Genomic DNA, 12,155 nt, shown 5'->3' on the forward strand with positions numbered 1-12,155 from the left:
AAAAAAAAAAAAAAAAAATCATAGTAAAACCAATACCTTCTCAGCTTCGCATCGAAGCTAATATATAAGGATAACGAATTGAATTTTTTAAGTAGAAAGATACATATTTAACTAGTTTAAATTTCTAATAATACATTCGTTTAGTCGTGCGTCCCCCGTCTATAAATTAAAATTTTAAAATATAAATTTAATTAATTATAAATTAAAAACTAATCTAAATATTGTTATCAACCTGCCATTTTCCAAATAAAATAGTTTTCTATTTTATAATAGTTTAAAATCAATGTTTTCAAAATTAATTTTTTTAAATACAGTAAAATCTCATTAATCCGGACTACTAAGGGCTCTAGGTTGTCCGATTTAATGAATGTCTGGATTAAACAAAATAACCAAAAAACATGTCCGTATTATAGATTTAAGAATATTATATTATACTAAATACTATATATGATATAATATATATATATATATATTGCAACATGATATTAGATCCAGCAAAAATATGACATATTTAATGTGGATAGAATTATGTATATATATAATAATGACCAAAATATAAATTATTAATACATAGTTTATGATAACTTTAATGACGGTAGATAAGAACATATGTACTTATGGGAAATTCGAGGAACTTGCCTTTATGTTTATTTTAGTCTACGGCATACTGTGTATTTTTCGTAATATTAGACAGCTGTCCGGATTAAGAGAAGTCCGGACTAATGAGGTTCTACTGTATTATTAAAATTTATTTTATTTGTTTGACAATTTAAAAAAATTAATTTGATATCTCAATATGTTATAAAAGTTATTTCAATGTAAATAAAAAACTAAAATTATCAATATTTATTGTTTTGTAATAATTTAAATTTTTTACATTTGTAAATATTTGAGACATTTCCTTTATTTTAGGAATTGGAAGTAACTTTTACAAATCATGATACTAATAGCTTCAATTAGATATGATTAAGATGTATTGTTGAGCAAAATCGTTTTTTTTATATCAAACAATAGTAGTAATATGGAGACACACAAAAAACACAACAATAATGAAAGTAAATGAATAAAGTTTACTTATAATCTTTAAACGTCAATGGTTATTATTAAAGAAATTGTAGAAATAATCATCCACTTTATCAGTAGAAAATAGTGACATTTACATTTAAAATACACAACTCATTTTTGACAAAAATATAGTCTATGATCTTTTTGTTTGGTAAAATTGATATAATGAATTAATTATGTAAAATAAGTAAGAAATAAAAACTAGATTTAAAATAAACTTTAATAATAAAATCATATAATTATAGTACTTAAATAAATTTATAATTATTTTTATTTTACATTATTTTGTTTTAATTCAAACATTTTGAAAGCATTCATAACTCATTTTAAAAATCAGCAGGAATATTTTGTTTTTCAAATTCAGCCCTGTAACAAAAAACAATAAAATTTACATAGAATTTAAATGATTAGTTCTGCCCTTAAGTTTTAACCTAAATCGGATATTGATTCAATTTTTATTATTATGAGTATATATGGTAAAGTATAACAGTTTGGAGACACAAGGGCCATTGCTTCGTTGACCCTGCTATTTTAAAAGAAAATATTTTATAAAGTAGGTAAATATTTATTCATTGTCTCCTACAATACTCATTTTTTTAATAAAACATACTGTTAATTTTCAAACAAAAATATTAGAAAAGGTTTAATAAACTTACATGATGCATAAAATTTTGTTCAAAAAAAAAAAAAATTATATTTTTCTTAGGTTAAATTTAAACTTTGCTATTGATAGTATCTAAAAATTTTATTAATTTTAAATATAATTTATATTACTTTTATATTTTTAATATTACTAATATATTTTACCTATAATATAAATTTAAATTATGATTCATGCTTTACCTTAGTGATATTATAATATGTATAATACTTATTTTCTCATTATTCAAATTTTAATTAAAAAAGTATAACGTATAAGTTAGCCCAAGCAAAAGGTAATTTCTATCTATGATTTTAAAAGTCGTGTTGTATAACGACTAAAATATTTCCAATATGAAAAAAAAAAAACAATTTTTTAAAAACCTTTAAAAAATAATCCTACAAATTTATACTAACTGCAAAAAATTAAACTTGAATTATAAACAACATAATTACCGTAGTTGAACACTGAAGTCATCTTCTACATTATCATCATCCCAATTATCCTCCCAAACATTAGCTTCTTTATCTTCTTCATCTTTACTTGTCCATTCTAAGAAAAATAATGAAACGTTAGAAATATACCACAATTGTAACATACTACATGAAAATATGTATTAAGCAAACAATAAAAATTACCTTCAACTGGAAATTCTTCAAATTCGTCATCTTCTTCCAACAAACCAACGTCTAGAGTATTTTTTTGTTTATCAGAATCAGGTTTTGGTTCCGATGACATGATCATTTCTATTTTGTAATAATAAAAAAATTAATTTTCGTGATTAAAAGAATAATATAAACTAAATTAACTAGATACTTTTTTTATGAGTTAAAGACCGTAAATGATCGTATTATCTTTCAAATTGTTATTGTTTTCAGTTAAAATAACTAATAGTCATGCACATAACCTATACGGTTTTAGAGTGGTTCTCAATTTAGTTACATAACTGGATATATAAAACATATCTACTACTTGTGACAAAAGTCATTAAAATAAAAATGATAAGCCCTTAAGAATTATCAGGACTTCTAATATCATGGAAGCAAAAACAATTTAGTTTTTATCCATACGTTTTTTTTTATCTATAAGGTATAATATAATCAATAACAGTTTTCATTAAATTGTGAACTATATTTTTTTCTTAATTCAGTAAAATATCAGGAATAGTGTGGAAATGAATTTTTATTTTAGCGTAATGTATTATGCTTTGTTCGTATAATATTTAATGTAACTAATTTATGTTATGAAGTCCAGCGAAGTGGATATAGTAAAAATGATTGATGCTAATAAGATGCGCAAAGAGAAAAAAATGTCTGTAAGTTCTATAACTAGTGGTACAGCATCTGACTTAAAGCCTCGGGTGGTTACAGTAAAGCAACATGATTCAAAAAAACTGTATACACCGTCTGCAAAAAAAGAGAATACTAAGAAAATCGTTCAGGATGCAGCGAAAGAAATACAGAATTGTAATGACTGCTCGGAATGGCGTTTGGATTTAAGCAAGTCCGGTCTGACTAAAGTGCCAATTACTATTAGAGATGCTACACAGTTAACAGAGCTGTATTTATATGGAAATAAGTTAGTCACATTACCTTCAGAAATTGGATGTCTAACAGGTTTGCAAACATTAGCACTAAGTGAAAATTCTTTGACTAGTTTACCTGATTCATTGGTCAATCTTACTAGTCTTAAGGTACTAGACTTGAGGCATAACAAATTAACGGAAGTTCCAGATGTTGTTTATAAACTTAATACACTTACTACTTTGTTTTTACGATTTAACCGAATACGTAGTGTAACTGATGATATTAGTAAACTAGTCAACTTAGTCATGCTTAGTTTACGAGAAAATAAAATCAAAGAATTACCTAATGGAATTGGTCAATTGCAACGATTGATTACGTTTGACGTATCTCATAATCATTTAGAACATTTACCAGAAGAGATAGGGAACTGTATACAGCTCTCTACACTTGATCTTCAGCATAATGAGCTGATAGATATTCCTGACACTATTGGTAATCTTGTGTTGTTAACACGCTTAGGATTGCGTTACAATAGATTAAAAACATTACCTAATTCACTAAGTAGTTGTAATCGAATGGATGAATTCAATGTTGAAGGTAATATGCTAAGTTCATTACCTGATGGGTTACTTGTTAATTTAAAAGAAATTAATAGTATAACATTAGCTAGAAATTGTTTTACATCATATCCAACAGGTGGTCCTGTACAATTTGTTTCTGTTGATTCAATTAATTTTGAACATAATAAAATTGATAAAATACCATATGGTGTATTTTCGAAAGCTACTTACCTCACTAAATTAAATATGAAAGATAATGCTTTGGTATCACTTCCTTTGGATGTAGGTTCTTGGACCAACATGGTGGAACTAAATGTAGCTACTAATATGATAACAAAACTACCTGATGATATTCAATACTTGCAATCATTAGAAGTATTAATTTTATCTAACAACTTGTTGAAAAGACTGCCTGCTACTATAGGAAGTTTACAAAAACTCAGAATATTAGACTTGGAAGAAAATAAACTTGAAATTTTACCACAAGAGATAGGCTATTTGCGAGAACTTCAAAAATTAATATTGCAATCAAACCAATTGCTATCATTACCACGTGCTATAGGCCACCTTACAAATTTGGCTTATCTCAGTGCTGGTGAAAATAAACTTAGTACATTGCCTGAAGAAATAGGTACTCTAGAAAATTTGGAAGCTTTATATATAAATGATAACCAAAATCTTCACCATTTACCATTTGAACTTGCTCTTTGTTCCAAATTACAGCTTTTGGGTATTGAAAATTGTCCTTTAAGCCAACTCGGTGATGCTGCTAAAGGAGGTCCTTCCTTAGTTATGACTTATTTGAAAGTAAATGGTCCTTACCGAACTCTCTAAAAACATCAAAATTTGTTTTATTACTACATGATATATTCAAAGTAAATCTTTAGTGAGTTCTTAATATTATTATTTTAGTGTAATAATTTGAAGTACCAATATTTTTAAACATTTAATTTAGAGCTACTAATTAAGTATGTTCATAGATACATTGTGTATACCACCGTCCGTAAATTATTATCATGAAAACAGTAATACATTTTCCTGATAATATTGTAATATCAAATTATTGTCCTCTCATTTAAATTAAACTTACATTATTCCATTAATATAGTTATTTAAAATAATGGTTAGCTGTTATTACATTTAAATAAATTTATTTGACATGATTACTGCAATAGTAAATTGAAATTTTACTAGAATATAAAAATACATGTAAATGGATTTTGGTAACTTAACCAGTGAATATTATTTTGTTGACATGTAGTTGTTATTATGAAATGTGATTATAAAATCAACTTGTTGAGATTTAAGTATTTCTTTACTGTTTGTAGAACAATTTATTTGTTAAATTAATTTTAAGAATTATCTATACAATTTTCAGTTCTATTGCAAAATTTAATTGTGATAATTTTTTTTTTTAATAATCCAAGTGGTACATTCAATCATTTTTTTTTGTATGAAGCAAGTTCTTTTCTTTATGAACTAATCTATTAACTAATGTATTATACTTTATTATTATATTTTAAGTAGATGTACAAAACCATTTTGGATTTTTATTTATATTAACTTAAATAATTAACTGTGTGGCTCCGTTATGCATGTTGAAAAATGTCAAATACATTTAATAATATAATTATACTCCCTTCTTTTTAATTATAAATTTTATTATATTGAATTATAGCGAACAAAATTATTTGACTATAACTAAAAACCCCTTATGTATGATATATATAGACTTTAACAGTATATTTCTTTAAACCATGGTTATTTATTTATACATAAAATATATTAATGTACATGTTAAATAACATTTGATTGATTCATAAAATTGTACTTATTATTAAATATTTTGTAAAAAGTTATTGATGTTAGGTTCACACTCATGCCAAACTTTTTTATAGTGTGTCATATAGAATCATAGAATTATTTTGGTCATTAAAATTGTGCAATTAATAATATATAAAAATGTGTTCGTTAATTAATTATAACTTCTTTAATGTATATTTTGAGGTAATTAAATACATTTATTTTCAATGAAACAATAATCAAGTTTTATTCATTAAAATTTAATTGTTCTGTAAATGTTTTATATATATGTTTATGTATATGTTTTATACATAAATAGAAAATTAAAAGGTGGGTACACGCAATGTACCCCAACTAAGTCGCTATATACACGATTTCATAAAACACATATAAATAGATCTTGTGCTAAAAACTGAATTGAGAAGTCTATCTCCAAAAATGTTATAAGTTTTCACTTTGTATACCACTTTAAATATTGTAGTCTACGTGACAAAACTGCTTCGAATTTTAATACATAATCAACAGAATACCAATAAATGATTTAGTTATTATATTTAATACTATTTTCAATACGATGTCTAACTCAGGAAACCAACGCGTTTTTAGTGGAATCTAGAACATCACTAATTTCAAAATGGACATTGATGCGAAGTTTTACACATGTTTTTAACAACCCTGGTTTTTAGATGGGTTGGGTTTGTTGGCATGTTAATAATTGGGTGCGTTCATTTTATGTCGCTGTTTGCGCGCTACGCACCACGGCGCTAGGGAAACTTAGTTCAATATTTTTAAATATATTAGGGGGAGGGTAATTGATGCACTATGAAACATTTTTGATAAATAACAGTAACAATATTTCTGTACCATATTATCTGTAGAATTATAAGGTCAACTGAATACGTCAGGCTGTCTTATATACCAACCGGCAGGCACCAAGTTATCCCATCGCTCTTGTTTTAGTTACGCTAATCAAGACTATCGCCTAAACCCCTGGTACCTAATATGAGCGAATCGTATGATTGTTATGACACTGCACTGCGGTTGTCCTAAGTTACTACAAAAATACTGTTCTCTTCCTAAATCCCTGGTACCATTTTCTCGACAAATTTTCTGATGACCAAAGAGTTTTGCGTATCTTTCGAGAAATCGTGAAAATTAGGTTGTCTACACAAAACGCCTTAAACCAGATGTGCCTTGAAACTAGTTTGTATTTATTTGTGTTACTCTCAACACAATAATTATAATTAAAAAAAATAAGCTTTTAGTAACTGTAAATTTGAATATATATATATATCTACTTATATTATATTTAAGCATTTATTAAAACCATATGATAAAAGTGTATAGAATACAACATGAATTAAGAACTTTTATTTATTTTTTTTAAAAGGTACATCATTTTGTTCAGTAAATTTAATTTTGTTGATTATTCAAAGAAAATATTTTACGTTAAAAATTATTTTTTTGTAGTTTCCCTTTGATAGTTTTTTAACATTAAACACATAAGATATGTATTTTTAAAATCTAATAAAATCAAGTCAAATTTTGTATATTTTACAAATTAATATTTTCTTTCAAATAATGTTTCAAAATCTCATTAAAAAATTACTGAATCAATTATTTTTTATTACTCTTAGCATAATTTTTTTTTTTAATTATAAAATATTAAACTTAAAAATTCTGTTTTGAGTTGTCAAAAAAAAAAAATGCCATTTAAGGATTTGAATAACCTTTTGCTTTAAATCTCTCGTGTCTGTGTTGGATTTATTTTTAAGTAGCTACTCAATTACAAAATGTAATACTTTATTATTTATTTTATGATGAGTTTAATAGTTTAATACCTTTTTGTATTACAACCAGTGTTGGCTCGTGGCTTGGACGACGGGACGATCGCACCTCCCCATAATATTAATTAAAAGAAGAAAATCAATTGTACATTTTTAAATAGTAAAATAGTTATAATACATTTGTCGTGTGCGAACATTAAAGTTGTTTCCCTCACGAGCAGTGTTTGGACGACCGGTAGCGTCGTTCATACAATAAAATATTAGTATATTACTACTTAGGGTAATTTATTTTTAGAATTAACTATACATGTACGCTCTTCGTTAGCTATTATAGTATAATCGCTATTATTACTTTCATTTCTATTTTCTATTGCGACCTTTAGAATAATAATATGTGTTTTATTTTATTATATTTAATTTGACAATTTTTTATACCTATAACTATTATATTTAAAGTCACACCACACCACCAACACCTAAGATTCACCACTGATTACAACCAATATATAATAAAGTTATATTTCCTTCTTAAAAGCCCACAGCTCAGTCAAAGGTGAACAGATATTCAGAAGAAAATATCTAATTTATTTTCTGCGTCATTTAGCTGTGCAAATTCCTTTTTCTTCATGATAATATGCACTTTCTTAGATTAACTTATGCTAATAAAAATTCAAGGAATGTTATTCTTGATTTAATTATATGTAATCATGATTGTTTTAATGTTACAGTGAACCCATACCCAACTGAATTTTTGGGAAATTTTGATATTTATCAATCCCTTATAATAATTGTATTTTAGCTTCGATGCGAAGCTGATAAGGTATTAGTTTTACTATGATGTGTTTTTTTTTGTGTCTGTTACCATTTTTTCTCAGCTTTCATCGGATCGATTTCTTTAACGATACGTCAAAAGATCACAAATCGTATCTAGTCGAAGACATTACCCTCAAAAATTGAAAAAAATCCTCTCGTTCCCCGTGAATGGGGGAAAACTCCAAAAAAATTACAAATTTAGAAATCGCTAATTTTCGAAATTTTTTTTTACTTAAAACTGCCATAACTTTTTTAAAAATTACCAAATCAATATAATTTTTTTTTATAGATGCTCGATGTCTTTACCTATTATTTGGTATATTTATTTTATAAATCTGACCCTTTACCTGCTCACGCGAGGGGATTCTAGATGTCAACTTTTTCAATTTGATTTTTGAAAGTGTTTCGGAAATATTGACACTTTTATATATATCATTAATTAAAGCTTTTGTTATATACTTTATTATGGAAAAGAATATTACGGACTTTATTTTTTCTTCATGACGAAAATGGCTACCGTAAGCTATTTTTGTGTTAAAACTCTCGATTTTATATTTTTAATTTTTTTAACTTTTTGAAAAATGTATGAATCATTATAATTTTTTTAAGATAAGTAATATTTATATTCTTCTTTTAAGCTACATACTTTTTTTTTTAAATCAGACCATTACCCTTTATACAGGAGGGGTTTAAAACATTAAAATGCATATAGGAAAATTAACTCTTAAAAGTATTCTATACAAGAATGATATTTGGTGTCTATTTAGACAGTGAAATAATAAAAGCACACATATAAAAAATATTACTAATAAAATTAAATGAATATTTAAGCTATTATGTGTTATATCTGTATAAACACACCTGCTGACAAATATAATATCAAATAAATTTATTACGTGTATTCTGTTCTATTATAAATTTTCAAGATAGCGAAATTTATTTTAGAATTAGATAAAAAATTAAAAACCAAACATAAGTAACCGGTAGTACAGTGTGGTCGTGGCATAGTGGTACAAGTATAGATGATAACTGACAGTGATTAAAATCACTATCATAAGAAATGCTTCGATGTAAATCTGTAGATAGTGTTTAATTTTAAGAAATTGGTTGATTATTCCAAAAGTAAAATTAACTCCTATCTTTTATCTTAAGTATCACAATAACATTGTTTATTTACACGGAAATTTACATTTTTTGTTCAATTTTGACGGTCATTTACACATAGAAGATAGGTCGTCGGGACAAAAATTTTTTTTTAAACCTATAGTACATAATATAAGTTTTAATTTAACATATATTCAAAGGTAGCAGTATTTCCGGAACATTTTCATAAGTTAAGTTGAAAAAGTTCAACTTTTTATACGTATGTTTCAAGTTTTGAACGCCTCTTGTATAAGAGGAAATTGCCCGATTAAAAAAAAAAAAAGTATGTCGGATAAAAAGGGTATATATAATGTATTTAGAAACAATAATTTGTATTGATCTATACATTTTTCAAAAAGTTATAGCAATTTAAAGTTGAAAATTTAAAATCAAAAATTTTAACACAAAATTTTTTTTATTGAATTTCGGCAGCCATTTGTACATAGAAGATAAGTTGACTGGATGATTTTTTTTTTTAATTTATAGTATGTAACATAAGCTTTAATTTGATATATGTATAAAGGATGCAGTATTTTTGGAACATTTTCAAAAGTTAAGTTGTAAAAATTGAATTTTGTAAAAAAGTTGCTATTGTGAATAGGGGATTGTGATCAGGTATCAGGCTCAGATTTTCAAAAATATTATATAACATAAAAAGGAATTACTTAGGGTTTTAATATAAAAGAATTATTTTGATTCAATCAAAATGATTATGGAAATTTTTAGAAAAAAATGTCGATATTTATTAATTTTAAAAATCGTTTTTTTTCTAGGGATTTCATCATTTACGGGGAACGAGTGAAAAATTTTTAATTTTAGAAGATGATGTCTTCAACTAGATACGATTTGTGATCTTTTGACATATCATGGTAAAATTAATACTTTCTCAGTTTCGCACCGAAGCTAAAAATTATAAAATTGTTAAAAAGTTGAGTAATGTATATATATACAGTAGGGTGGTCCTTATTTTTCGACTTCATAAATTCAGAGTCATGGGCTTAAAATTTCGTTAGGTTCACTGAAAAAATGAAACTGGTAAAATTTGAGTACAATAAGTCAACCCCTTCACGTGCCTCAAAGGGTTGAAGTTCTTCAAAAATGGGGTGGATTATCTTTTTTTGAGTGTACGCTCTTTATTTTTGAAGTTTCGCCAAAAACACAATGAACAATTTTTATAGAACTAAATGTGAACAAAAAATAAGGTAACACATTATTTTTTTGTAAAATTAATATTTTTCGTAAAAATAAAAAAAATCAGTTTCACTTAATTTTTTTTAAAAAATGATATAGTTTTCAGTTATACTTTTCCAGTGTCTTAAATTTTAATTGTACAGAAGTAATATTAATCACCGTGATATCTTCTATAAAAAACGTTTTTTGAGTTTTTTTTTAATTATGAATCCTTTCCAAAAAAAAATTTAAAACAACTACGAAAACGTGTTTTTTTTTTTAATTTTTTTGCATGTATGTTTTTTTGTTTATAAACGAACAAGTTTTCTTAGTTATATTAAATAAAAAAAAAACGGTAGCACAGTGGGGTCGCGGCATAGTAGAGACATTGCATAGTAGGGTCCAGTATAGATTTAATCTGACAGTGATTAAAATCACTATCATAAGAAACGCTTCGATGCAAATCTGTAGATAGTGTTTAATTTTAAAAAATTGATGGATAATTGCAAAAGCAACATCAACTTCTATTAAAATAAAATACAAAACCCATAATTATCATACAAAAATAGTATATTTTTCAATATGGTAGNTATTTTTTCTGAAGAATTAGACAACCTCTTTGACATTTCTCATATCGAAGCTCTGAATATGATGAGTATTGAAGAAGACAAACAGTTTTTGCTGTCACAACTTAAAAAAGGCCGCCCAGTGGCATGCTTGGTATTGATATGAAGTTAACAAGTATTGAAAAACGTAAAATTACTCGTCAAGAAGAAGAAGATGATTGAAAGAAAAAAGAGAAGTTAGAAAACGCAAATTGTACAGGTAATTATTAAATATTACGCAATAATTTCAGTACATTATGAGTAAGCAGTTTTTATATACCGAAGTATTTTATTATTTAGCCGAAACTCAATATTATAGCAGCTCTAGCTCGGAGGACGAAGATACTGATATGGAGGAAAACGTTGAAGAAATGAGTCAATTACCTGGGCCTTCAAAATAAGTAAATGCACTAGAAGATATATGTTGTTTTGTAGTTGAATGTTATATTAAAACGTGGTTTTCAGCTGCGAACATTATAACAGCTCCTATAAATGATTTAATGTTATTAAAAAAGTTATTTAACTATAGTAATAATAAACTAGGAGAAGTAGCTATAAAAAAGTTCGTTTATAAACAAAAAAACATACATGCAAACAAATTAAAAAAAAAAACACGTTTTCGTAGTTGTTTTAAATTTTTTTTTGGAAAGGATTCATAATTAAAAAAAAACTCAAAAAACGTTTTTTATAGAAGATATCACGGTGATTAATATTACTTCTGTACAATTAAAATTTAAGACACTGGAAAAGTATATCTGAAAACTATATCATTTTTTAAAAAAAGNGTATATCTGAAAACTATGTCATTTTTTAAAAAAAGTTAAGTGAAACTGATTTTTTTTTATTTTTACGAAAAATATTAATTTTACAAAAAAATAATATATTGCCTTATTTTTTGTTCACATTTAGTTCTATAAAAATTGTTCTTTGTGTTTTTGGCGAAACTTCAAAAATAAAGAGCGTACACTCAAAAAAAGATAATCCACTTATTGTACTCAAATTTTACCAGTTTCATTTTTTCAGTGAACCTAACAAAATTTTGA

At 25.7% G+C, this 12,155-nt stretch overlaps 2 protein-coding genes across 4 annotated transcripts; one reads left to right on the forward strand and one right to left on the reverse strand.

Moving 5' to 3' along the window:
- Positions 1-1,267: 1,267 nt before the first annotated feature.
- On the reverse strand, positions 1,268-2,679 carry LOC126904274 (26S proteasome complex subunit SEM1). 3 transcript variants are annotated; one of them, XM_050683177.1, is made up of 4 exons: positions 2,522-2,679; positions 2,344-2,451; positions 2,161-2,257; positions 1,268-1,431 (listed from the first exon to the last, which is right to left on the reverse strand). In XM_050683177.1, exons 2-4 carry the CDS (start codon positions 2,447-2,449, stop codon positions 1,392-1,394), a joined length of 243 nt encoding a protein of 80 aa, XP_050539134.1. In that variant the 5' UTR covers positions 2,450-2,451; positions 2,522-2,679; the 3' UTR covers positions 1,268-1,391. The 3 variants fall into 3 exon arrangements, with proteins under 3 accessions (XP_050539134.1, XP_050539135.1, XP_050539133.1); XM_050683178.1 differs by having other exon boundaries at positions 2,344-2,450; positions 2,559-2,677; XM_050683176.1 differs by having other exon boundaries at positions 2,344-2,632.
- A 124-nt stretch (positions 2,680-2,803) lies between these two features.
- LOC126904258 (leucine-rich repeat protein soc-2 homolog) lies at positions 2,804-5,744 on the forward strand. Its single transcript, XM_050683138.1, has one exon. It carries the CDS (start codon positions 2,949-2,951, stop codon positions 4,623-4,625), a length of 1,677 nt encoding a protein of 558 aa, XP_050539095.1. The 5' UTR covers positions 2,804-2,948; the 3' UTR covers positions 4,626-5,744.
- Positions 5,745-12,155: the final 6,411 nt, after the last annotated feature.

The sequence above is a fragment of the Daktulosphaira vitifoliae genome, unplaced genomic scaffold (assembly GCF_025091365.1).
Source record: "Daktulosphaira vitifoliae isolate Bord-2020 unplaced genomic scaffold, ASM2509136v1 Scaffold_4, whole genome shotgun sequence".
NCBI classification, from domain to species: Eukaryota; Metazoa; Arthropoda; class Insecta; order Hemiptera; family Phylloxeridae; genus Daktulosphaira; species Daktulosphaira vitifoliae.